General features: G+C 41.8%; 1 protein-coding gene across 10 annotated transcripts in view; it reads left to right on the top strand.

Annotated features, from left to right (window-relative positions):
• kif21b (kinesin family member 21B) overlaps positions 1 to 26,904 on the top strand; it is a 70,878-nt gene that overhangs the window by 27,888 nt on the left and 16,086 nt on the right. For 2 of the 10 annotated variants that reach the window (XM_085775892.1, XM_085775887.1), the window contains exons 3-27: positions 1,214 to 1,396; positions 2,365 to 2,514; positions 4,481 to 4,615; positions 4,872 to 5,051; positions 5,170 to 5,285; positions 5,802 to 5,997; positions 7,150 to 7,339; positions 7,461 to 7,524; positions 9,016 to 9,243; positions 10,604 to 10,736; positions 10,836 to 10,974; positions 11,225 to 11,413; positions 11,524 to 11,723; positions 12,193 to 12,300; positions 13,248 to 13,564; positions 14,271 to 14,451; positions 15,152 to 15,355; positions 15,466 to 15,567; positions 17,338 to 17,503; positions 17,825 to 17,885; positions 18,036 to 18,084; positions 18,777 to 19,021; positions 20,533 to 20,601; positions 20,750 to 20,860; positions 24,258 to 24,296. In XM_085775892.1, the coding sequence (XP_085632018.1) occupies positions 1,214 to 1,396; positions 2,365 to 2,514; positions 4,481 to 4,615; positions 4,872 to 5,051; positions 5,170 to 5,285; positions 5,802 to 5,997; positions 7,150 to 7,339; positions 7,461 to 7,524; positions 9,016 to 9,243; positions 10,604 to 10,736; positions 10,836 to 10,974; positions 11,225 to 11,413; positions 11,524 to 11,723; positions 12,193 to 12,300; positions 13,248 to 13,564; positions 14,271 to 14,451; positions 15,152 to 15,355; positions 15,466 to 15,567; positions 17,338 to 17,503; positions 17,825 to 17,885; positions 18,036 to 18,084; positions 18,777 to 19,021; positions 20,533 to 20,601; positions 20,750 to 20,860; positions 24,258 to 24,296 (3,755 nt within the window). Of the gene's footprint in view, positions 1 to 1,213; positions 1,397 to 2,364; positions 2,515 to 4,480; positions 4,616 to 4,871; positions 5,052 to 5,169; positions 5,286 to 5,801; positions 5,998 to 7,149; positions 7,340 to 7,460; positions 7,525 to 9,015; positions 9,244 to 10,603; positions 10,737 to 10,835; positions 10,975 to 11,224; positions 11,414 to 11,523; positions 11,724 to 12,192; positions 12,301 to 13,247; positions 13,565 to 14,267; positions 14,452 to 15,151; positions 15,356 to 15,465; positions 15,568 to 17,337; positions 17,504 to 17,824; positions 17,886 to 18,035; positions 18,085 to 18,776; positions 19,022 to 20,532; positions 20,602 to 20,749; positions 20,861 to 24,257; positions 24,297 to 26,904 lie in introns of all 10 variants that reach the window. The other 8 variants (XM_085775891.1, XM_085775886.1, XM_085775894.1 and 5 more) reach the window with 5 other exon arrangements.

The following is a 26,904-nucleotide window of genomic DNA, read 5'->3' as shown; positions in this document are numbered from 1 at the left end:
TGATTCAGATGAATTTGACAGATGGTAAACATAACTGTGTCACTGGCATCACAGTGAATTTAGTGCTAATGGGTATTTTATTCAGACATTCAGGTCTACAGTAACTTGAATTTTTGATTACTGATGTAAAAATACAGATAAATATAACAAATAAAAACTCAATGTTATTTCCCAGACTAAGTAGGGGCGACACTGGATTTATAAATCATATTTCAGCAGCTATAATCATATAACACACTGATGCAGCTACCTGATCTAAAACTGAATCTTGAATCTCGTATAATGAAATTTGTTTAGAGCAATCAATCCTTTAGAGGCTGGCCATCTGGTGTCTCTTGTTCTTATTGGAAAACTGGTAGTGACAGGGGCCGCACTGCAGCGCATACTGGCTCCATTACTTTACCATTACTTATTATTGTTTATTAGAAGTGACGTTAATTGGGCATCAGCTGATAATACATGTTCATACCGTATAAAGATATATTTCATCTAAGGTGCCATGTTCATTTAGATAATATTACATCTGATTGTGGTTGGACAAAATGTATTTCAGACACTGACTTCTCAGAAATTAGACCATGCTGATCTTTTTTTCACTTCACTTCTATGGAAGTACATTTGTGTTTTTATTATTCAATCAAAAAAAAGTTGATTTAAACAAAAAAGATACTTTCAATCAAAACAAACTTCACTTCAATCAAAAAAAACAAACATTTCAATCAAAGAAAAAAAGTGTTTGAATGCAAAGAAATATTTGAGACCCCAAAAATTGCATTCAAGCACTTTTTTCTTTGAAAATATTTGTTTTGATTGAGGTGAGTTATTATTTGATTGAAACATTTTTTTCTTCATTAAATCATCTTTTGTGTATTCGGGCCATATTATGGGGTAGTATATTTGTGTCTTTATTATTCAATAAAAAAAAGTTGATTTAAACATGAAAGATATTTTCAATCAAATAATAACTCACTTCAATAAAAAAAAACCCTTTCAATCAAAGACAAAAAGGGTTCAAATGCAATTTTGCATTCGAACACTTTTTTTATTGAAAAGTTTTTTTTATTGAAATGAGTTATTTGATTTGAAATGAGTTATTTGATTGAAAATATATTTTTTTGTTTGAATCAACTTTAAAAAAAAAAAAAAATCTGTATCTGTCATGTTCATTTAGATAATATGACATCTGATTGTGGTTGGATGAACTGTATTTCAGACGGGTTCGGGGAAGACCTACACCATGGGGACGGGCTTCGACGTGAATCTGACCCAGCAGGAGCAGGGCATCATCCCCCGCGCGGTTCACCAGCTGTTTGAGGGAATCCAGGACAGGAGGGTCCGCGCCCAGGAAACTGGCACCCAGCCACCCGAGTTCAAAGTCAGCGCCCAGTTCCTTGAGGTGGGTGGGACATAGTATATGGATTTACAACCGTTTTTAGATATTTTACTCAACATTTCCACATTGTAGTTTTGATATTGTTGCTTACAAAGCCACATCTGCCGTCTGTGTGTGAGTGTGAGTGTTTGCGTGCTGGGACAGTCGCTGGTCCATATTAACTCCAACCAGATGGGGCAAAAAACAGCGAAGCGAAGGGGATCAGCCCCCTATTCCACAAACAGGAAGCGACAGCCCGATGACAGATGGGCAGGAATGTCTGCTTGTGCTTTGTTGGACCTGATTAATGTCGGCCATTACCTCTGACATTATTCCTCATCACTGCGGGGTAGAGGACGGATAAGAGTGAGGGAGGGAGGGAAATGAGGGAAGAGGAGGGGGGGGGAGTGTCTGTGTAGGAGCAATGAGATAATATGACAAGGAAAGATTTCCTGCAGAGGTTTCTGTCAGGTGAATGTCTGGGTTGTGGATACCTGAACGACGTTATTCCTTTAATGGTCGTTCTGCAAGAACAGCTCCGATAGAAAGCATCATTTCTCTTTCTTTGCTTTTCTTCTCTCTTTCTTTCCTCTGTCTGCTCTCTGTTATTAGGTTATGTCAGGTCAAAGGGTTATCTCTGTTGATGGTAAACAGATGGGTGTGTGTGTGTGCGTGTGTGTGTTTGGCAGTAGGTGGGAACAGCTGAGCTTTCTGCCGACCTCTGTGACCTTTTGCCCTCGTTGGTTTCTTGAGAGGTCGTTGACTGACCTCTGAGACGGAGGCAGAGCTGTGTGTAAATAAAACACGCTCCTGTGAGAACCGCAGAACGTTAGAGTTCACCCAAAAGATGCACTTTAACAGGCAGGGTCAATACAAAAATCTTTAAAATTGATGATGAATTGATTGATGGTGTGAGTGTTGCTTCAGTATTGGGGATTTAAATCCATAAATTATCTACTTGTTAATGTCATGATGAATTTGTTTTATTGTAGTTGTATAATGAAGAGATCCTGGACTTATTTGACGGATCCAGAGATCCAGAGAGTCGGAGCAGGAAGTCCAACATCAAGATCCACGAAGACGCCAGCGGCAGCATCTACACCACCGGAGTCACATCCAGACTGGTTCATTCAGAGGAGGAGGTGGGTGTGCGATGTCGTCTCTGTTCATCACAGTTGTGTTTTTATCTTTTTGTGTTTTACATTTTCTAAACCTGTCACATTTCTGTTGGAAATATAAAAAAACTATGAAAAGATAAAACTCATTTAGGTTGGATTTGCCATTCCCTGCACTGGTAATACTCATCCAAAAGACCTTACAGTTTTTCTTTGATGATCTCAAAATAATATGTGCAGTGGCTACAGTCCTTGCTGCAGCCGGCCCCAGTTCGAATCCCAAATGTAGTGGCCCTTTGCTGCATGCCATTCCCCCTCTCTCTGCCTTCCCATTTCCTGTCTCTCTCAATCAATTAAAGGCAAGGCAAGGCAAGGTATCTTTATTTATATAGCACATTTCATACCAAGGCAACTCAATGTGCTTTACATAAAGACAAAACATTAAAAAAAAAGAGAAGCATAAAACAGAATAAAAACAAACACAAAAAACAGAGTTAAAAGCAAGAGCAAATAATAGTTAAATAAAAGAAAATAGATAATGTTTAAAGTTTTTAAAAAGAGCTCAGCTATAAGCATGTGAAAAGAGAAATGTTTAATTAAAGGCAAAAAGCCCCCCAAAATATACAAAAAAATAATGCATTAGTTTAGTCTTTAACTTGTATATGCTTCTGTTTTAGCCTAAAATGAGTGAGTCATATAAGATGGAGTGGTATTTGGTGAGGTATCAGAGTTGCTAGAGATCTCCAGCAGCTTTAAGAAAGTCAAGCCGAGACTATTTCGACCAAATAAGCTGAGGAAAGAAGAAGAGACTGGTCTGTACCGTGGTTTACAGTCAGATCTGTTGAACCCATGAGGGCAGTTTGATTTTGACATCAGATGTGTGAAATTTGGTTTCCTGGTTTCCTTGAAAGCCTTTTTTACACACAGCCACGTATCACTGATGATGAGTAATGGTTGTCAAGAAGAGGAACTGTCAGGGCGGAGGAGGAGGGAGGAGCGTCACAGGGTCAAGAGCGCCGGAGGAGGATCTGCTCATGGAGACGTGATGATGAGCCATTGTACAGAAAATATCTGGTTTCTTCTCAGAGTGGGAGACAGAGTAGAAAGCAAGATGATCAAATGAAAACAGAAAGGAAGAAGAAATGGGGAAGTGAGCTGCTGCTGCTTTGAGTCTGGGGCATCACAGTCACAACACGCCAGACAGCTGAGTGGAGACAGATGGACGGAGATGATGACGCCGCTGGAGACAGAATATTTTATTATTGGGAGCTTTTTGAACGAGCAGATCAAAAAGTAGAAGGCGTGAAATCAAACGAGTGGTTTCCCATTCTTGTAAAATTCACTGACTTCTCAGAAATTAAACCATGCTGATCTTTTTTTCACTTCACTTTATGGAAGTACAGTTGTGTCTTTATTAGTCAACAAAAAAAGATATTTTCAATCAAAACAAACTCCATTTATAAAAAAACCCCCAAACATTTCAATCAAAGAAAAAAAGGGTTTGAATGCAAAAAAAAATATTTGAGACCCCAAAAAATTGCATTCGAGCACTTTTTTTTTCTTTGAAAAGGTTTTTTTTTGATTGAGGTGAGTTATTATTTGATTGAAAATATTTTTTTGGATTAAAGTCATCATTTTGTATTTGGGCCATATTATGAGTAAGATATTTGTGTCTTTATTATTCAATCAAAAAAGTTGATTTAAACCAAAAATATATGTTCAATCAAATAATAACTCACTTCAATAAAAAAAAAAACAATCAAAGAAAAAAAGGGTCCAAACAGGGTTCAAAAAAAGTTTTTTTTTCTGATTGAAGTGAAGTTTGTTTTGATTAAAAATATATTTTTTGTATAAATCAACTTTGTTTTTTGATTGAATAATAAAGACACAAATGTACCTCCATACACTTCTGAATAAAGTAAAGTTGTGACCAGGTGTCCTCCACATTGTGTTCATGTGTGTGTATTTGTTTGTGTGTGTGTGTGTGTTGCAGATGCTGCAGTGTCTGAAGCTCGGCGCTCTGTCCCGCACCACAGCCAGCACCCAGATGAACGCCCAAAGCTCCCGCTCGCACGCCATCTTCACCATCCACCTCTGTCAGATGAGAGTCTGCCAGCAGCCGCAAATGGTGAGTGAGGTCTGGGGATTGAGAGGGAGGAGGGGGGGGCAAGCGTGTCGTGACAGTTTCATTAATGACACTGTCATTCTGGGTGAAGACATGTCAGGATGCGAAGAAGAAATTAGAATATTTTAGGAAAGACATGGAAAAAAATTACAAAGTGATGGATCAAGTGTAAAAAAAAAACTGTAATTTATCACTAGCAGTATTCAGGCTGATTAAATAATTACTGTTCTCAAGTAATATATAATATATGTTATAACAGAACGGAGGAGGGGAGAACGGGGAGGTGAACGGCGTGGACTCCAGCCCCATCGCTCAGCCCGAGTTCGAGACTCTGATGGCCAAGTTTCACTTCGTGGACCTGGCCGGTTCCGAGAGGCTGAAACGCACCGGAGCCACGGGGGAGAGAGCACGGGAGGGGATCTCCATCAACTGTGGACTGGTGAGTTCACGACTGAGCGCTGAGTTCCTCCACTGTTTGACTGTGGTCAGTTTCTAACTAAGTGTGTATTTGTCTTTCTGTGTGTGTGTGTGTGTGTGTGTGTGTGTGTGTGTTGTAGCTGGCCCTGGGAAATGTGATCAGTGCTTTAGGAGATCAGGCCAAGAAGGGAGGACACGTCCCCTACAGAGACTCTAAACTCACTCGTCTGCTGCAGGACTCACTGGGAGGCAACAGGTGTGTACTGTACACACACACACGTACACACACACACGCACGCACACACACACACACACACACACACACACACACACACACACAAATACAAACACAGACACAGACACAGACACAACACATACACATTTATTCATGCAGAATGAAGAAAAACAAATAGACATTTATGGAGTTTCTGCTTTTCTTTGCTGTAATATACAGTTGATTGAAAATCTTTGGCTTTCATTAGAAAAAACAAGAGATCTGAATAAATCGTTTGACATTTTTCACAATTTTCTGTTATTTTAATGAAAAATTATCCATCCTTAATGAAAATAATTTTTATTGTAAGTCTTAGTTGTCAGGTTTAGTTTCTGACAGTTATATAATGATAGTTTTTTCACACATAGCCACACATAGACACATAGTAAGTAGGAGATCTCCTTCTGTACATGCTCATGGTAACAACCAGACACTCAGTTCTCCCTGCACTGCATGAGCAGAGTCACCTACAACTCTTCGTCTTTCCTTCGTCTCCAGTCGCACGGTGATGATCGCCTGCGTCAGTCCATCAGACCGGGACTTCATGGAGACGCTGAACACGCTGAAATACGCCAACCGCGCCCGCAACATCAAGAACAAGGTGGTGGTGAACCAGGACAAGACGAGTCAGCAGATCAGCGCCCTGCGCGCCGAGATAGCCCGGCTTCAGATGGAGCTGATGGAGTACAAGGCGGTGAGAGATGGGAGTGGGATGGCAGGATGGGAGTCAGGAATGCAGAAAAATAAAATAAATAAAGACGAGGAGGAACCCAGGCAAACAAAAAAAAAAAGATAAGAGGGGTTGAATGAGAAGGGGGGGTGAGAGGGGGAGGAATGAAATGTGGCAGGTTGAAGAGGAGAGTTAACACATGGCTGTCAGTGTAACTGATGCAATGAGGCCGCAAGAGAGGCACGAATGATGTGACAAGATGGATGAAACTGAGAATATAAACTGAGCAAAGGAAGAAAAAAGACAACACTAATTGCAAGAGAAGACGATATTAAAAGGAAAAGCAGACGGCGCTCCGGCTGCAGCTTCTTACTATATGAAATTAAAGATCATTACTGCAACGCACATCCATTTACGTCTTTACACTATGGTGCAGCCGGAGCCTGAGTACGAGGGAGATTAACGGCTGCAACCTCAGCAATTTGCTAAGTAATGCAGAGGTAAATTGATCCTGCAGCACAACGTATTGTACATGCTCATCGAGTATTATGGTCTGTTAGAGAGTTGAACACAGGGAGGTAGATGATACAAGAAGATATGTCAAAAATTTAGAGGTAAAAAGTGTAAAGAAATTCTCCACTTTTTCATCATCTTTGACTTCCACGGGCGAAGTAAACAATCATTTTGCCAAATTGTGACACTATTGTGCGATTACCAAGGTTGCCACGGTTACTATTAGGAAGTGAATGCACGACAGTGGCAAGCGGCACTGTGGGATGACCCCGATGTGGTAATAAGGGATGTGATGCGACCGGAGTACGGGGAGGACTGGAGTGTGTGTGTGTGTGTGTGTGTGTGTGTGTGTGTGTGTTGGACTGGTGGAAGTAATGATGTCTGCGAGCTGTGACTGGATTAAATAGTGACTGTGTCTGTTCGGAGGCTTACACAACAGGATTTTTTCAGTGTTCAGTCATCCAGCGTACAACAATAGCTACTTGAAGAGCCACACACTGAACAGCTCAATTCTTAGACAATGGCATTGTGTTTTGGTCGGAGTGCCACAGCGAGTCTATGTCAGAGAGCGGTAGTAGATTTAGCAGTTTTCAGCCGTCGGCTCAGAGGTTTTCTGGCCTTTAAAACTCGCGCTTTGTTTTTTTTTTGTTTCTCTCCGTGCAGGGGAAGCGTGTGGCGGGCGAGGACGGTTCAGAGGGTTTCAGTGACCTGTATCAGGAGAACGCCATGCTGCAGAGAGAGAGCGACACGCTGCGCCTCAGGGTGAAAGCCATGCAGGAGACCATTGACCACCTCAACACCCGCGTGACACATCTGCTGGCCAACGAGGTCAGCAATCTACTGACCAAATCAAGTACGTGAGAGACAGAGACAGAGAGAGAGAGAGGTGTCATCACTGTAAATGTCCACACATGAACCGTCTATCACCAGTTCACTGTTAACTCAGCAGCTTCTTCTCCCCCTCTGTTCTCCAGGTGAGGGCAACGAGGAGATCGGGGCTCTGATCCAGAACTACATCCGAGAGGTTGAGGAACTTCGGTAATAATAACTTTATTTATATAGCACCTTCAAAAACACAAGTTTACAAAGTGCTTCACAAAGCAATATAGAAAAGACAAGTCACAAATGCCATAAAGCCATAAGAGGTGGACCGCCCAAGTGATACAGCAACATACAGTAGGCAATACAAGAACCCAACAACAAATTAGAGTGCAGGATGCAGTTAAGAATAAATAAGAGGGGGGTATACATGATAAAAACAAATAAAATGAGATACAATAATATAAGAAAAGATGAGATAAAAGAGGTAAAACCCAAAGAAAGTAAAGTAAAACAAAGAGCAGTCTGAGTAAAACTGAGATAAAATACTGTAGATCATAGGATGACATCACATAAAAGCAAGTTTTAGTTTAGTTTAGTGCACAAGTACAATGGACAAATATAAAAGTATAGATACAAAACAAAACATAACATAAACAAAAACACAACAAAGCAATACAATGCACTTTGACCAAAAAGGTGTAGGCTGAAGCAAGTCTGTAAAAGTGGGTTTTAAGAAGTGATTTAAAGAACGAGACCTCGACAGTCTGCACCATCACCTGTGATGCTGCTTTACTTTACGAACTGTTTTGGCAGGACTCAGGGATTTATTTATTTTTGACTTGTAAAGGACATAGTTTGACATCTTTGGAAAATCCGTTTATGCACATTCTTGCTGAGAGTCAGATGAGAGCGTTGATACCACTATCATGTCCGGGCGCTGGGCGGTATGTAGCTGCAGCCAGATGGCGGAGAGTTAGTGGATCTCAGCAGAGAGAATGAAAGCATGGGAAAACAGCCAGTCTGGTCCTGCCTGTAGGTACAAAGTCCGCCTACATGTAAAGCTCAATAATTAACATGTTGTATCTCGTTGCTTTAATCCATGCAAAAGATATTGTGTCAAAACGGTGCTCACTATTCCAGTTTAAATGTTAAGCTTAGGTAACAGTATCCTGGCAGGAGTGAAACACCATCACTTTACACCAGATATTCTTATTTTGAAAGCAAGAATATATGAATTTTCTCTAAAACTGCTGAGTCACAAACTGTTTCAGTTTCAGTTTAGTTTATTTGAAAGGGACAATGCACATTAATAAACATTGCATATAAAAAAAACACATGTAAATGCACTCGAATTAGCTTAAAAAGCTAGTTTTCATCGATTGTCCATTTGCCAGTTTGCACAAGGCAACCTTTAAAAAGAACAACAATGGAATAAAATATTGTACCACATAGGGTAGACACAAACACATACTAACTGTCCATAAATACATACATAATAAATACACATTTGGACTACAACAAGGTGATGTGTGTCCACGTTAATAATACACATTTGGACACAATTCACATTGGACAACAATTTCAACATCAGTGCTCACATCTTTGGGTGTCTACAAGCCAGTTCTTAACATTTGCTTGGAAACTGGACATATTACTGCTTTGTCATTTTGCCTTTTTAACCTTTTCTCTCTCTCCCTCCTCCGTCAGATCCAAGCTTCTGGAGAGCGAGGCCATGAACGAGTCGCTGCGGCGGCACGCCACTAGGCTCTCTGCCCGCTCGCCGTTCCCCTCCACGCTGAGCCCGGCCCCCGGCCACCCCCCCGGCTCCTCCCCGGCCCCGATGTCCATGGAGGCCGAGATGACGGACGTGCTGCGCCGAGCCAAACTGGACATCGAGCGGCTGAAGAAGAAGGAGAGGAGGCAGAGGAGGATGAGGTGAGGAGAGGAGAGGAGAGGAGGATGAGATGCTTTCATTTTCATATCCTGATTCCCTGAAGTTTTTATAAAAGAAAACAAATCACTGTCAAACATCTCAGATTTATTTAAACGTTAGCATCTCATTGCTTCCTTTAATCCTCTGTCAATGAGCCTTTGCATGTTTAAAAAGCTGAAAGACCACAACGAGGTCATTATTGTTCTTGCCCACAAACCCTCCGCTCTTCATCAGCTTGTCTCCTTTAGCTTAAGAGGCACATCACAAGTCGATTAGGGCATTGGGACGGCCAGCTTCTCAACAGAGTTGGGATGCAGCCAGTGCTGAGTAGTAGCACTGGCTCGGACACAGAAAGGTCTAATTCAGTCGGCCAGTGGGTCATGAGAGAGACGAGTACACAGCCTGACAGGCTAATTGAGGTTTAATGGGATAGAGAATGGGAGTGGATGGGAATTTAGAGACGGGATAGGGGTGATAGGCAGATAGGACGGTTGTAAAAGACGGAGCGAAGGGGAGAACGAGGCTGGTAATAAAACGTAAAGAGCTAAAGAGCAGAGATGAGCTGAAGAAGACTTTGCTAATGACTTTGGAGAGATGATTTTACCAGGAGCGCATCACTCGGCGTCACTCACAAAGACCGAATGCTGCAGAGTGTTTGTTCTAATATACAACAACATTTGTGGTTCTCCTGTGTACCCACGCATACACATACTGTACCTATACTTAAAGGAATAGTTCACCAAAAATGAAATTCAGTCATTTCAGTAGTTTTTTATTCCTCAAAGTGCATCTGGAGACCTGGGAGGGGCGTTCAAAACTTTATATGAGAGTATATAACACAAAAACGTCCGTAAAACTACACAAAAACTATTTAATATTCCTCCTTACTGCTCGTCCACTGCAATCCAAGTGTCCTGAAGGGATATAGTCCAGAGTTTACTCGAAACTACGTAATTTAGGACATTTTTACAGCCTAAACAGTCCTGTATTGAATTTGCCTGGTGCGCGCTCTTGCATTCAGGCGACTAGACTTGCCTAAATGACGTTGTTTCGGGTAAACTCACACTTGGATTGCAGTGGATGAGCAGTAAGGAGGAATATTTCAAGGTTTTTGTGTAGTTTTATGGACTTTTTTGTGTCAGGCGCTATTCCTCTAATAAAGTTTTGAACGCCCCTCCCGGGTCTCCAGATACACTTTGAGGAATAAAAAACAACTTCAGAGTATTCATCAGCATGAATTTCATTTTTTGGTGAACTTTTCCTTTAACCTGCAGTGAGGGGTGTTGGGGGTTTTTTAGTGCAGTTTTCTTTTCACCAGCAGCTCTAATCTGGCTTGACCAACGTGATTTTCTCCCCCTGCAGTCCAGAGTTGGAGAAAGGTCTGAAGAAACGAGTGAAGCTGCACACTCATGAGAACGGGGAGAACGGGCAGAACGGAGAAAATGGACAGAACGGACAGAACGGAGAGATCGATTCGGACGACAATTACACCGAGGTGAAGTGTGAAATTTGTGAACGTTTAACGCCAAAACGCCAAAACAAAAAACGATCAGATTAAAGTCTAATGTGGGTGTTCGTGTTTGTGTGTGTGTAGGACATCATGTCTCCACTGCAGGAGGAGAGTGGCTGTGATGAAGATGAGGGGGAGGAAGAGGAGGAGGGCAGAGAGGAGGAGGACGAGTTTGACAGCGACGAGAGCCTGGTGGATTCAGACTCGGACTCGGATGAGAAAGGTCAGTTCCTGACAGCTACATGTGGTGTTTAGTGACAGGTTGTTCTGCTTTACCTCCTCCTGTCACGGCACCTTTTAAACCCGCTTAAAGAAACACAACTCACTTTAGGCCCCGGAGTCAGCAACAATAAAAAAAAAACAGACTTTGCGGTGTGTGGTAGACAATTTTTGACATTTTTCTCAATAAAACAGAATACACAACTCATTAAAATGTCAACTGTGCTTTTGACCTTTGCCCCCCCAACCTGCAGCGAACTTCCAGGCGGACTTGGCCGACCTGACCTGCGAGATCGAGATCAAACAGAAGCTGATAGACGAGCTGGAGAACAGCCAGAGGAGGCTGCTGATGCTGAAGCTGCAGTACGAGGAGAAGCTCATCCTGCTGCAGAACAAGATCAGAGACACTCAGCTGGAGCGAGACCGCGTGCTGCAGAACCTCAGTGAGCACCGTGGGATTTGTAGTTTACAGACACGGTTGGGTAGTCGACGATGGATCAGGAAAAAAGTTTAAAATAAAAACATCATTAACATCACTATGTGTCTTCCCCAGTGTCCATGGAGAACTACACGGAGGAGAAGGCGAACCGGATCAAGCAGGAGTACGAGAAGCGTCTTAAGGAGATGAACCGTGACCTGCTGAAGCTGCAGGCGGCGCAGAAGGAGCACGCACGCCTCCTCAAGAACCAGGGGAGGTACGAGCGGGAGCTGAAGAAGCTCCAGACTGAGGTCAACGACATGAAGAAAGCCAAGGTAAAGGGAGGAGGAAGGAGGAAGGAGGAAGGGTGTTGATTAAATTGACTTTCTCAACCAATATTTATAGAATGGATACTTTACTGGGAAAACTGGGTTGATTTTGTGTCTCCATTGAGAGTAGACTTACGTAGAGAGTAGACTGTGTATTGTAGATTATTGACCCCCTTGGTTCAGGCTACAAACTTGTTCATTGTTCATATGTTCAAATAAGAACAGGAGTGAAAAAGTGTTTCATTTTACTTCATATTTACTCTACTGTAACTTTACTTGTTTATGTCTATCTATGTCTCTGCTCCCCGGTGGAGAAGTATAGAAATGTTTTATACTGTTGGAAAATTGTATATGTAAAATGTTGATGGAATATTGATATATGGAATTAGTCAAAAAAGTTAATTACAAAAAAAAAAAACTGACTTTCTCTGGAATATGAGTGTTTTCGGAGGCCTGACCTTCATGCTGTTTCCAGGTGACACTGATGAAGCAGATGAAGGAGGAGCAGCAGAGGAGGAGGATGGTGGAGGCGAAGAGGAACCGGGAGATCGCCCAGCTCAAGAAGGAGCAGCGACGACAGGAGGTCGGTCTCAGTCTGAGTGTGTGTGTGTGTGTGTGTGTGTGTGCTGCCTCATATTAGGCTACGTTTACATGGAAACGATCTGAACAGAAAACGCAAAAGTGGCGTTGCGTTCTCACTTTTTATTTTGCGTTTAGACAAACGTTTTTGGGGTGGAAATCTGCGTGCATACGGTGACGCAAAAGTCTGTGGAATTCAATGTTGTATGCACGCCAGGCGCCGAGGTGGCAGTCTGCACGCCTATGTGCAACCAAAGTCCTTATTGGCATAGTATACAATATAGAACGTCTCTGGTACAACCCAGAATTTTTTCCTTCTTCTTGATTTCCGGCAGGCTGTACGCTGGCCATCGTAATGCTGCGCTCCGTGCCCTCCTTAAGTCATAGCAATCGGAGCAGACTTTTGCGTTTTCAACCTTTACACTGGGACGCAACGGTGGAGCGTTTATAAGATTTCCACTCTGGAGGGTGGTTTCACTTTTTTTGCATTTTCAAGCCGCCAAAACGCTGTCGCCATCTAAACGAAAGGCGCATCCGATGAAATATTTTGCCGTTTTCATCCGCGAGCATTGTCGTGTAAACAGAGCCTACTGTATGTTATATTTTCACTTCCACTGCAAACAAGATTGTATCACTTTTATGTTTTGGAAGTTCAGTACTTTAATCAGTTTCCATCTCTACTTGTTTTCCCAGGAGTAGAGAGTCTATTAATGAGCGTAGAAATACTTACACCGTCACACTGTGTGCTTCACTCCTAATCCTTTTATTTAGGGCCTCATCTTTAAGTCTGAAAATCCTTTTAACGATCAACACCTTGTAAGCCTGTTGTGCAAAACCGCTGCTATATTCACCTCAGGAATCTTAATGTGCAGAACAGATACACAGGAATAAACAAAAGGGGATTAAGTAGACTTTGTTTGAGAAACTCTTCCCTCATCCTGTATCCTTCAGTACCAGATCCGAGCGCTGGAGTCTCAGAAGCGGCAGCAAGATCTGGTCCTGCGTAGGAAGACCCAGGAGGTGACGGCCCTGCGGCGTCTGGCCAAACCCATGTCGGACCGCGTGGCGGGACGAGTGGCCCGCTGGAACCACGGGACCACGGTAACGGACTCCGGTGCAGAGTTATCGGCCAGCACCACGGCGAGCAGCTCCGAACCCGAGACGGCCAGGACTGTGAGCGGACTGGTGCGACAGTGGAACAACAAGAACAACGTGATGGGATACATGGGAGAGAACGAGGGGAACATGGACGGAACCAGGGTCATCGGGTAAGACGGGCTGGGATGCCTTTTCTTGTTGACCTTAAATATAATGGAGAAAGGTCCATTCAGTTTCATTGGCATAAACTATGGATGGATGGATGGATGGATGGATAAATAGATGGATAGATGGATAGATGGATGGATAGATAGATAGATAGATAGATAGATAGATAGATAGATAGATAGATAGATAGATAGATAGATAGATAGATAGATAGATAGATAGATAGATAGATAGATAGATAGATAGATAGAAAGGTAGAGCAATAGATAGAACGATAGATCGATAGATCGATAGATGGATGGAAGTAAAAAACACTATTTCAAAACACTTCCCTTTCAGTGGCAGCATTGGTTGCTGACTTCCATGTCGATAGATAGTTAAATAGATAGAACTAAAGATGGAATGATAGATAGAACGATAGAAAGAAAGGTAGAACGATAGATAGAACGATAGATAGATAGATAGAACGATAGAACGATAGATCGAGCGATAGATAGATAGATAGATAGATAGATAGATAGATAGATAGATAGATAGATAGATAGATAGATAGATAGATAGATAGATAGATAGATAGATAGATAGATAGAAGTAAAAAAAACAATTTCTAAACACTTCCCTTTCAGTGGCAGCATTGGTTGCTGACTTCCATGTCTCCTCACTCTCTCTTTCTTTCTGCCTCTTTCTCTTTTCTTTCTTTCGCAGCAGCAGGAAGAAGCTGCAGCGTAAGCCGGCCGGCCTGGGCATCGGTGGAGCTGCGGGCAGAGCCAGCAGCTTCTCCAAGTCCGCCCGTCAGAAGTGGCAGGCCCTCGAGCACCGCATCATGGACATCGTCATGCAGAGGATGACCATCTCTAACGTGGAGGCTGATATGGATCGCCTCATCAAGGTATTCTGACAGGTTTTGCACAGTGTAGGAGATGAAGGAGCAGAATTATGAGCTTTTTTGGGCTCATGCCATCTCACTGGAACCAAAGTAAATCATATAATACACTGCCCGTCCAAAAAAAGTCATCACTTGGATTTAACTGAGCTAATAAGTAAGAGCCTCCTATTGGATAATTGCTGCATGGATGATTATGTTTCAGCTGGCAACAACTTATCTAACGCTAACTGATGCAGTCTCATTCCTTAAACAACCATGTCTAACGACACATCCTGTGGTCGTGGAAAATATGTTGATCTGTTTCAGAAGGGTCAAATTATTGGCATCAAGCAAATAAAACATCTAAGGAGATTTCTGAGACACTAAAATTGGGTTAAGAACTGTCCAGCGCATTATTAAAAACTGGAAGGAGAGTGGGGAAACATCATCTTCAAGGAAGAAATGTGGTCCAATGTGACCACAGAGTTCATATCTTAACCCCATTGAGAATCTTTAATGCAACTCTGGACGTAAATAAATGTTGTGACATTGCAGAAGCTTATTGAAACGATGCATGTCGTAATCAAAGCTAAAGGCGGTCTAACGAAGTCATAGAGTGTGTGCCTTTTTTTTTTTGGGACAGGCAGTGTATATGAATATATGAATAAACATCAGATCTTGACTCTTTTTGCTTTTGTCTGTGTTTGTGTTTTTGTCGAGTCAGAAGCGAGAGGAGCTGACGGTGCAGCAGGAAGCGCTCTCACATAAAAGGGAGGTATTGATGGCGGACGGGGAGGGGCCAGAAGCAGAGGACCGCCTCCTTCAGGAAATTAACGAGGAGATCGAGGTGCTCAACGCCAACATCGACTACATCAACGACAGCCTGTCTGACTGCCAGGCCACCATCGTACAGATAGAGGAGACCAAGGTACAAACACATGTGGAAGCACACACTCACACACTCACACACACACTCATGGTTTTGTGCAGCAGTATCATGAGGCCTTGAATGACGCCTGGTGTTGTTTCCTCCTGCAGGATGAGCTGGACTCAGTCGACACCTCGGTGGTGATCAGCTCCTGCTCCCTGGCAGAAGCGCGCCACCTGCTGGATCACTTCCTGAAGGCCTCCATAGAGAAGGTGAGACACATACAGTGAATAATAGTGTAATTCTTTCATGCTTTGTTTAAATTCTGTCAAATTAAATTTATATTTTACTCTTAACATTTTATGCTACTGGCAAAAAAATTGGTTTTTATCTTTATTGATGTTGCAATGTCCTGCAATAAGTATTAGAAGTGAGTGAGTGCAGTGAGTAAAGACTGTGGTGCCATCTAGTGGTGTCTCTTTGTGCTGCAGTTTTTTTGTTTTTATTATCAGGGTGTGTTCATGGGTCATTAAAGGTTCTGTAAGTGATGACTGCTTTTGCCTCTAGATGTTGTGATACATCTCCAGCATCGATAATCAAAGATTATACTTTGTAATGTAATGTTTCCTTGGTGAAAGACAGTGTGTTATGTCTCCTTTACTGAAACTAAGATGCACTTGAAGCTGTCGTGGATACCAAAACAAAGAGCAGAGGCTCAGATTACAATACAAAGAGACACAATATCTCTATTGTCTAGTTATTGGGGGTCATCTGCCTGAACTCGACCAGGCCTGGCACAGAGGACGCAGGAGTCAACTCCATTCAACTTCAACTTGACTTTTTTTTTTTTTTTTTTTTTAAAGTATATTTTCTGGCCTTTCATGCCTTTATTCGATAGGACAGTTGAGAGTGTGACAGGAAATGGGAGGCAGAGATGGGGGGAATGACATGCAGGATAGGGCCGTCCGACGCGGGACTCGAACCGGGGCCGCCTGCAGCGAGGACCACAGCCTCAACACATGGGGCGGGTGCTCTACCAACTGAGCTAAACTCCGCCCCTTCAACTTGACTTTTATCAGGGATTGTTGAAGAATAAGCAGGTTGATAACCTCAAAGGAAGAATAGACAAAACTCAGTTTAAATAAATTAAACATACACTGTAAATCATCATCATATATGCAAATACATATTCAGTTATCAGTCTTAACCTTAGTCTTAAAGGGATAGTTCAACATTTTGGCAAATTGGCCCATTTCCATAATCCTAATAGTTTTAGGAGTAGGTTTGTTACCTTTAATTGTCGGTGCAAGCTATTTTTAGAACGGCGGAGCAGAGCCGCAAGCTTGCCCTTGCTCACAGCTTGTCCACCAGAGCCTTTTGGAGTTGTTGGGTTGTGTATTTGATGAGTTTGATGAGGGAAACCAAGAAATCCCGCATGAGCCTCCATAGCGTAGCTCTGAGCAGCTCGCGGCTCTGCTCCGCCGTTCTAAAAATAGCTTGCACCGACAATTAAAGGTAACGAACCTACTGCTATGACTATTAGGATTATGGAAATGGGCCAATTTGCCAAAATGTTGAACTATCCCTTTAAATTCATACATATCATCTCTTGAGAAAATAAGTGGGCAAGTGACCTAACATAATTAATAAACATTAACATACATACATACAATAGCGTCTCTGTGCTTCACTGACTCAGATCACACCCAGGGGAATAGAAAAGGTGCTTCTTGCTCTCTCACTGAAAAGTGAACACTTGGACTCTCTTCTGCCTCCTGGCACAAATCTCATACACCAAATGAACATTCAACACATCCCCACAATGAAAAAATAAACAGTATATTATATATAACCCAACATCTATAGAAAATAGTTGTTTGATGCCATGTCAATGTACAATTTCATTATTCACAGACCCTTTAAATATCGTTTAGACAATAAGAATATTTACCAGTTCATCTGATTTGCTGCCTAAAAAGTTTAGTGTTGCATCGCTGCATCTCTGTGTCATCATTTCTAATATTTTGTGTTTGTGTGCACAGAGCTTACAGGTGGCTCAGAAGGAGGCTCAGATCAGACTGCTGGAAGGCCAGCTGAGACAGACAGACATGATTGGCTCATCCCACAATCACATCATCCTTGATGCCCTGAGAGAAAAGGCAGAGTACATCCCTGAGCTCCAGGCGCTCATCCACAACGTACAGCAGGGTGAGGACAGAGTGGTCTCTGTGTGTCTCTCTTCCACCTCCAGTTTCTGTTGATTCACTTGTTTCCACAGTTTTACATGCAAGACAGCATGGCAGCATACAGTATAAGCAAGATTTTGGACTGAGATTTTGTAGAAGACTTTTGAAAGATTTTGATCCTTATCTGCTTAACTTTAAATTATTATTTGCCCTCTTCCTGATCTATTCAGCACTGTTTTGATGCATGAAAATGAAGAGGCTTAATCTGCCTTAGAGGATACATTAAAACTTAGATTTCTGTCGCTGAAGGGCTTACAAGTTTTATGTTTTTGCATGTCTCCAGAAAATGGTTACACCAGCACAGACGAGGAGCCCTCTGAGTTCAGCCAAGCCTCCGACAGCAGGTGAGACTGCAGTCTACAAGGTCCCCAATAAAAAGCATCCAACTCCGATTTACTCCTACTTGGTGTTCATTCAATACAAATTAAAAAAAAAATCCTATGCACTTCTACTCACATGTATTTCCTTGGCTCTCCTTTTCTCCCTGTCTGCAGCGTAACACAAATGAAAGAATCCAACAGCCAAGATGATTTCAAGATAAAGGTACAGCTGGCTCATGCAGGCTTTGAGAGACACTGGCTTTGAATCCAGAAATCTCCCTGTTTGTTTTCTCATGCCCAGATTCAATAAAACCCAGATTTTTATTTTCACTTGAGTGGATCTTCCTGAAAATAGTTTTTTTTTATCCTCTTGGTGTCTGTGATTAAAACTTTAGATACATTAATAATATCCAACACCTGTCAGATCTCCATGAATCATGATGACACTCCCATGTTTGGATGCTTGCCCTAATTTTTGCACAAACACATGCGCAGTCTGTCGGAGTAACTGCTGCTGTATTCCCATTTGAAGCCATAAGGTGGCAGTCTAGGCAAACGCTTAAAAATGATGGAAGCCGCCCTGATGTGACACCAACCCCTCTTATACTCATGTTACTGCTATGTTCTTGGGTCTTTATTGTATATTTCAGGTTTTTTTTTCTCTATCCAGCTTTTATTTGACCCCACAGTGACGCCTTTCTTGTCTCTAGCTCATTTGTTTTACTGTTTTTCATATTCTCTTTGCCCCTCTCCCAGCTGAATGATGTTTTCAGGCTGTGTCTTAATTAAATTCGACCTTTATCTTTATTTTATGCCCCGTTTTCTCCTACCCCACTGTCCTCCTTATTTCTTAATTCACTCTCCCCCCACTCCATGGTGCTGTGTATAACAAGTAATTCATATTTTTTACCCCAGATGGAGCCTCGTTTGTCGGCTCAGATGAAGGCGGTGTCGGCGGAGTATTTGGGCCCCATCCTGGATCCTTCATCAGGCAGCAAACAGCAGCACATCACCAAATCTCTGGCCTCGCTGACCGACATCCAGGAGGACGGCCTGAGTCTGGTCACAGGGAGTCTGAGTCTCAGCCTGGCCCTCAGAGACTCTTACCACCGGGACCGAGCCTCCCGCACCATCAGCCTCCCTGTCAGGGGACACACCTTGTAAGTCCTAAAAGATTTGAACAATATAGGGGGTAAATGTATTTGCTTTAATGAGACGTCCACACTCATGCTAAGTGTTACCAAGAGGAGCGGATTATTTATCTGGAGGCTTGGCTCTTGTGTTTTAAGCAATGCTGAATTATGACAACACCTCACAAGTGGATTACTGCAGTAATGATTACTGCAGTGTTGTGGAGGGTGGAGCGCTCTCTGCAGAGCTTCCTGTCCTTTTTTTTCTCCTTTTTTTTTTTTACCTGTGTCCACATCCTAATCAGATGAGCTCAAGACCCCTTTATTGACAACACAACCATTATCACATTACCTAAACCAGATATCTCTTAGATGACAATTCATTCATTGCATTTACGATCCATTATCTGTTAACTTTTTAGCAAGTTATCATCCATTATTTCTAACTCAATGCCATCCATTACATTTTACTAGATAACCACATGGCCAGCAACCATTACCCATAGAAAAATAAAAAATGGTCATTGCTTTTAGCTAATTATTATTTTTACCCATTATGTTTAGCTAAGCTTAATTCTAACTATCAATTGTCGCCTATATAGTCATAGAAAATTGAGCTAATTATCAGAAATGAACCCATCACTTTTAGCTGACTGTCAACCATGTTTAGCTAAATAAAGATTTTGCTGTTACTCTTACCACATGACGGACCGTTATCCATTATGCCGTTGCTTTTAGCTAATTATTAACTGTAGCCCATGATGTTAAGTTAAGCATAATTTAGCTAATCATTACCTTTTAGCAATCTCAACCATTCATAAAGCTAAATATAATGAAGCTAACCACTTCTTTCAGCTAATTATTTACACATTACGTTCAGTTGACAAAATTATTACTTAACTGTCACCTGTTATGTTTATAGCCATTTTTTTTTTAGCACTTTAGCAACATGTAGTAGTAGGTAGTATCCAGGTGTTACAGGTAACTCAATACTATCTTATTAATCAAATCATAACCTATATACTTCCCACTGACAATACTTTTTCTTAAGTGGAGGAAAATATGCAACAACATAAAAACATGTAACTGACATGAACAGATAAGTAAACATCCTGTGGCATGATGTGACACATGTATCAACTGTGTAGAGAAGAACATTTTCTATTTCCCAATGATGGAGACAAAGTTCTTTAACAGTTTTATTTTCAGCTGCACATTTCCAAGCTAACAACCACTGGAGACCTGCCAGAGGCCTGACACTTTTTAGGTTATAAAACAGCTTTGGGGGGGAAGTCAGTAAAATTTGCATCAGTATTTATGGATGGAAAGCCTGCATGTGTGCGATTTGATATTTGAAGAACTGAATCTGTCAGCTGCCTTAGTCTGCTAGAGATGCCTTCAAATGGCAGAAAATCCTTGTTTCTTATAGATTTCCCAACAGGTTACATAGCTGCGCATCACCCCTCTGTGTTTGTTTATCACCTGTGTGCTCCCTTGAAAAACCTGCTTAGTTTGCTTGTGTGTGTGTGTGTGTGTGTCAGTCCCAGGCAGTCTCGGGGTTATGACACCTCCCCTATAACAAGGAGGAAATCTTACGACCGTGCTTACAGGTACATGTAATGCTCAAATTCGGGCTATTTTCTAGACAAATTGATGAATTGTCTTGACTATGTAATGTAATTTCCCTTCAGTTTTTTTCTCACTTTGTCCTTGACTCCTCTTGTCCTTTCTCATCTCTAACCTCCCTCCCTTTATCAGGCCCACTGATGGCTACACTCCCCCTTCTTCTCCTCCTCTGAGGACTAGGAACGACCGCAACGTCTTTTCAAGGCTCACCAGCAATCAAACCCAGGGTTCTGCTCTGGACAAGTGAGTACATTCTTGCAGAGACATATACATTCACACACACATACATACACTGCTTTTTTTGTCCTTTTGTTCACACATACTCATCTGATCAATTCAGTTACACTTTGAACTATTCCTTTCTTTTCTTTCTTTTTTGTCCTCCGCCATTGTTTAAGATCTTTACCGGTTTCTGTCGATAGGGCTGAAGGTCAGGCCTTCTGAGAGAAAAGTGCTTTTGTTGGTGGTGTAGATGAGCCTCTCAGAAATGTGCTACTCCAGCTGTTTATCTTTAGATGAATCCCACACTTACAAAATGCTTTTCTTCTGGCTGCAGTAGTGTATACTTCCGGGGGGGGGGGGATAATGGGGCCGCGCATTCACAGAATCCAGGTGTTAAATGCTCTCAAGAGGCATTGAAGATCTGATCATCCAAACCACAGGCTACTCAGAGCTGCATTTACAAGTAACAACACTATCAACAAGGCGTAATTGCACTGTGTCTTTCCAATCCATACATAGGAGTTTCCAGGAAACAAATGCAAATCAGCAGGGAGGCAGCTCAGTGAGTCCTAGTCAAACACAATTTAATGTAATGCAATAAAAAGAACAGGCCTGCAACAAATCTCATAATGTTTGGTTTTTTTTGCTGACGGTGTGTCTGAGAGAACTGCTTTCAAACTTATGGTAATTTTTGAGACTGTAGTCAGTTGTGATTGGACTGTTTTTTCCCCTATATATGTATAAATGTGTATATATATATATTGTCCTTTCATCCTGTTCTCATATATATATATAAAGGTAAAAGTATGCTATAAATACCTCCTCAGGTGTAGGTGTTTAGACCTGCCACATCAGCTTGAAACGCACCGTGGACATGAGACGCATGTTAATGAAACCTGCAAAGGTGCTGAGTCTGGAACGAGAAACCGGCCCTTTTTTTCTTTCCTGCTCACAATCAATTTCAGCTTTCCGCTCTGACAAATGTCAGCGATTATAATTTCAGTCGGATCTTGGCCCTGCCGTACAGTTGTTTGTTTGATAATCTTTATTAATTGATTAATTCATCTGCAACATTTCCTAGCTTTTATTGACCCCTAATTGTTAGCGAGGACATTTTGTGAAATGAGTTCGCATGTCGTGTTGGTGTATGTATGTGTGTGTGTGTGTGTGTTGTATGTGTTGTGTATGTTGGACTACGTGGGTCCTCATTAATTGGAGTAGGGGGAAGGTCAGTGAGTCGGCTGTTGTCGTCTTTCCTTTCAGCTGTTGCCGTCGGTAGCCATTTTGAATTGAGTCATTGTGACGTATTTATCGTATTTAGCCTAAGGGTGTTTAATGAGGTTTCCACAGGGGAACTTTTGCAAACTGTTTTGACATTTGCACTTATGTTTTTTTTTAAGTGAGATGTGTGTGTTGTTTATGTTTTGGGATCACTGGATTCCTCATTTCTTTTTACCCAAGATTCCTCATTTAAGCCATCATCTTTAATTTATTTAGTTTCATTGTCTGAACAGCACTGAATCTGAACAAACTCTGCCGCTTGTTCTGTCATCACAAGCATAAAGCTGCTGCCATATGAAGCTAATTTAGTAAAAAAAAAAAAAAAAATTGAATAACCAGCATGAATCATGTGTATGAATGCCGTCTAATTGGGTGTCAAATTAGAAACTGTCTGCTATGCAAAGAAACAAGATAGCGATGTTCACAAGTACATCTATGCAAGTCCACAAAACCTATTAAAAATGCAATAAGACATTTTTATTGTGATTGTGACTGTGGACGCATTCTGTTTCTGCTTTTTTGACTGATCCATATTTGAGCCGACTGGTTTGCCTGCGCGTGTCTGGGATGGAGCATTTGACACGGGTTTCAAAGACACATGAGAAGGAGGAATATGAATTTTAAACAAAGTTTCCTTGTCTTCTGTCAGATGAAGAGGCTTTGAATCCCAGATCCCCTCCCTTTTTTTTTTTAATCTTCCCATTACTTTGCATCTTCCAAAACCAATGAATTTTAAAAGGATTTTGTCTCGAGAGTGGGATATGAGTATGCTAATAGCCGCCATGGCCGCGGCTGTAAATACCAAGAAATGAAGGAATTTCTATCACCTCTTAACTTCGCCCTTCCAGACATATCCAGAACCATTTTTTTTTTATTATTCCATGCTCAGAGCGTGAAGCACACAGGCTCTCATGGTGACAAACCTGAGGCTATAAAATATTTACAATATAATAACACTTTTATTACACTGTTACACACATGCCAGCTTTTTCCCCCCTTGAGCTAGTGTGGAGGTAACAGCCAGGGTGTAGCCTGGATTTGTCCCCGCAACAGCTCTTGAGTGAACTCACCCAGGGGATCGATTGATATCTCTTATCTTCCAGTCGACTGGATTTTCCTTTTCTGTTAACCCTGTTTTCTGTCCCTTTTTGTCTTTTTCTTTACTAATTCCCCTGATTATCGCTGGAAAACAGTAGATGCAGGAGGGGGCTCTGACACCATGGGAGTCATACATGGAGGATAATAGATGTTACAATGTGCAGCTCTTTGACCTCTGTGTATCACTGTCCTGTCTTCAGTGCTTTCCTCCTCGACTACCCGCCCCCCCTTTTTTTCCTCTGCTTAAAATAAATTGTTTGACATTTTGGGAAATTCACTGATTTGTTTTCTTGCTGAGAGTTCGCTGGATGAGAAGAAAGACATCACTGTCATGTCTATGTCGTGCTAAATATAAAGCTACTAAACAGCTAGCTTAGCTTTGTCCAAAGGTAACACCTCTAAAGCTTACTAATTAACACCTTTTAATTAGTGTCTTTCATTTCTAATGAGAATAAAAGATGTGTTGTTGTTATAAACATTTTATACAACTTTATTCCCTGTTTCTAGTTATGCTAAAATAAGCTAGGCTTAGCTAGCTAGCTGTAAATTTATATTAAACAAACAGACATGAGCGTGGTATCAATTCTCTAACGACCTTCATCTTACTCTTGGCAAGAAAGCGAATAAGCACATCTCAAAATGTCTCTTTCTGTTTCTTTACACATGTATGTAACCTTTAACGTTAGCCCTGACACCACTAAACCAGCCTTTATCTACAGTAAATATGCTTTACCAGGCAAAACGTCTGCAGACCACTGGTCAAAGAATACAGCGTGTTCAGTGATTATGTACCTTTGAGAAGAAGCTCTTTTCATGGCAAACCGGCGAATAATCACTGAACAAGCTTTATTGTTGACTGAGCTTTCCTGCCAGTTTGCTCACTGCTTTGTATCTAAACCCTTCCTCTAGTCACTCCTTCCTTTTAACCCTTTGCTGCCAGTAACCCTTCTGTCTTCCCTTATCGTGTTTAACCCCCTTTCCTCTTCCCGCCCCTTCCCTTCCCTTCCCTCTCCTCTCCTTGCTCCTCTTCTGCCTCCAGGTCGGATGACAGCGACTCCTCGCTCTCCGAGGTGCTCAGGTAGAGGAACCGTGCCTGTCACTCTCTGTTTTCCCATTTGCCTGTAAAACTCACCTGGTGTCATCTTCGTCTCCACTCAGTGTTCTGTGCCTCGCCTGGCCACCTCCCTCCCCCACTTTTTATTTTTTATTTTATTATTTATTTTTTAACTCTCCCTCTGTGGGTGGGGGTCGCTGCTGTGGTGCATGTTTTAACCACATGCGACTCTCTTCTTGACCACGTTGGCCTTTTCCACCTGTGTGGTGTTGTGTCACTCTGTGGTGCCTTTGCTCGCACGGAAGACATGAATGAACCTCATCACTTTGTTACAGGCTGTGGAAAAAAACGAAACATGAAATGATGCCGGTGTTTTTTCTTTTTCTTTTCTTTTTAGTAATATCCTAATTCAGCGTTTTTCAATCTTGGGGTCGAGACCCCATGTGGGGTCGCCTGGAATTTAAATTGGGTCGCCTGAAATGTCTAGTATTTGATAATTTTCTTTCATAAAAATATTTTTTTAACTAATTATTATTCTTTTTAAAATTATGATTAAAAACGCCACGCACAGTCTTAAACAGCTGTATTCTATACTTTCACGTTCTCAAATATAAATTGAAATTTGGGGTCGCCAAAAATTTGTTACCAGTATGTCAAAATGGGGTCACGAGCCAAAAAACGTTGGGAACCACTGTCCTAATTATATTTCTCCAGACTTTGGTTTCTTTAAAGTCTGGAATATAATACTTAGACATGCATAAAATGCTTATTTCCTATATGAGAACATAGACTTTCCATATTGTGGTGGCAAAAACCATAAACCATAAACCAAAACCATACCACCCATATCTCATATCTAGAAGGTAAATATACAGGAACCACCAGTTGACAGTTAGCTCAGCTTAGCATCAAGTCTTAAAATTAGTAGGAAACAGCTAGTTTGATGTCTTCTTCTGGCTGTAAATTCATATTGAAGACATCATTTTTCAAAATGTTCAACTCTACTGTACCTTCAAGATGTCGCGGGGGAAAAAGAGATATATAAATGATGATAAGAACTGAATGTTCTCCTCTTCATCTCATCAGTCCTCTCTGTTGTTGTGTCTTCATCACAAACACGCACAAATAGATGCAGCTCTCACAGAGGCCCTTCCGTCTGTTTTTCTGTGTACTGCAGAGAACACACACTGATCTCCCTCCATGTTTTCATTAATCCACCGGTCTCCTGGTGCTCGGCCCTGCAACATCCATTAGCAGCTCTTACATAGTGCATAACACAGTACACGCCATAATATCTTCCGTAGACGCTGATAGAAAAAAGGAACAGTTTCTACCATCTGGAGCAGTGAGACTGCTTAAAGAAATAAAGAGTGGTGCATTACGGAATATCTTACAAGAGAAACTGCAGTAAAAGTCGCCTGCAGGTGAGGGAAGTAGCATCTATAGAGAGGTTCTGATGATAATATATAAATGTAAAGATATAATGTTCCCAATCTTATAAATAAATCTAAATTAGGGCAAAAATAAGATGTACTGACTTTCTTTTATAACCAGTGAGCTCAATACCTCCTCAACAGGATTACATGAACAGCCTTATAAGAGTAATAAGGTTCATTCAAATGAAACAGCACCTCAAATTCACCTCAAATCTCCCATCGCCTCCGTCTTTTTCCATTTATTAGTTATTCCTCAGTCTTTTTTCAAAGTGGAACTGGACAAAACAGAGAGTGTGGGGGACAGACTGTATGTGCTGCCGTGTTCACTCCCCACACCTTCCTTCGGTCACTCACAGTCAGGATTCACAGCTCTGCACAAGCCGATAATCTGACTATGCTGTCGACTTGTTATATCTTTCCACCACTAACTCACATGCAACCACCACAACCCCACTACACCCCCCCCCGGGCCCCAAAAGGCAATTGGCTGTGGAGGTGCTGAACTGAGAGTCAGCAGCACACACCTGACTGGCGGAGAATGGATGCTGCATGTGGTGATGATGATGATGATGATGATGATGACGCCTCCTCCTCCGTCCGGACGCTGTGCTGTGCTGTGGTTTATTTTTGAGTTGCTGCGGCTGTTTTGGGGAGTTGGTCTACCAGGCTGTGGCCATTGTCAATAATTGTTTTGAGCTTATTCTGTGCAAGTTGGTTCTTTTTTTTTTTTTTTCATTTTTTGTTTTTTGTGAGAGTTGGCAGACGTGCATGAATTGTTTTTTGTTGTTTTTTTTACTGGCTGGTGAATGATGGTTTTTGATTTTGGCTGGCATTTTATGCACTAAAGACACACAGAAACTATGGTTTGGTGTTTAGTTTGTTTTATGTTTTGACATGTGTGTATGTGGTTGTGTATATGTGTGGGTCTGTTTTCATACTGGAGCATCAGTGCAGGCACAGAAGAAGAGGAGCTTGTCGCCACCACACCCTCCGAGTCCTCACACTGTGCAGAAACAAATCTGTCCTGAAGTTTTTTTTGTGTGTATATAATCGCACATTCTCTTTTCGCTCCTCCTCACGTCCCTCTGGCTCTTCCTCACTGTTTAGCGCTCCGCCGCCTCACACACACATGCACTTTAACCACCAGTCATGTTATTAGAAAACCCACCAGGGACCAATTTTCCCACATTCCTCCC

The sequence above is a fragment of the Trachurus japonicus genome, chromosome 5, assembly GCF_045865225.1.
Source record: "Trachurus japonicus isolate A0001 chromosome 5, Traja_1.0".
NCBI lineage: Eukaryota > Metazoa > Chordata > Actinopteri > Carangiformes > Carangidae > Trachurus > Trachurus japonicus.
Note: the sequence above shows the minus strand (reverse complement) of the source record. Positions and strands in the feature narration are given on the sequence as shown.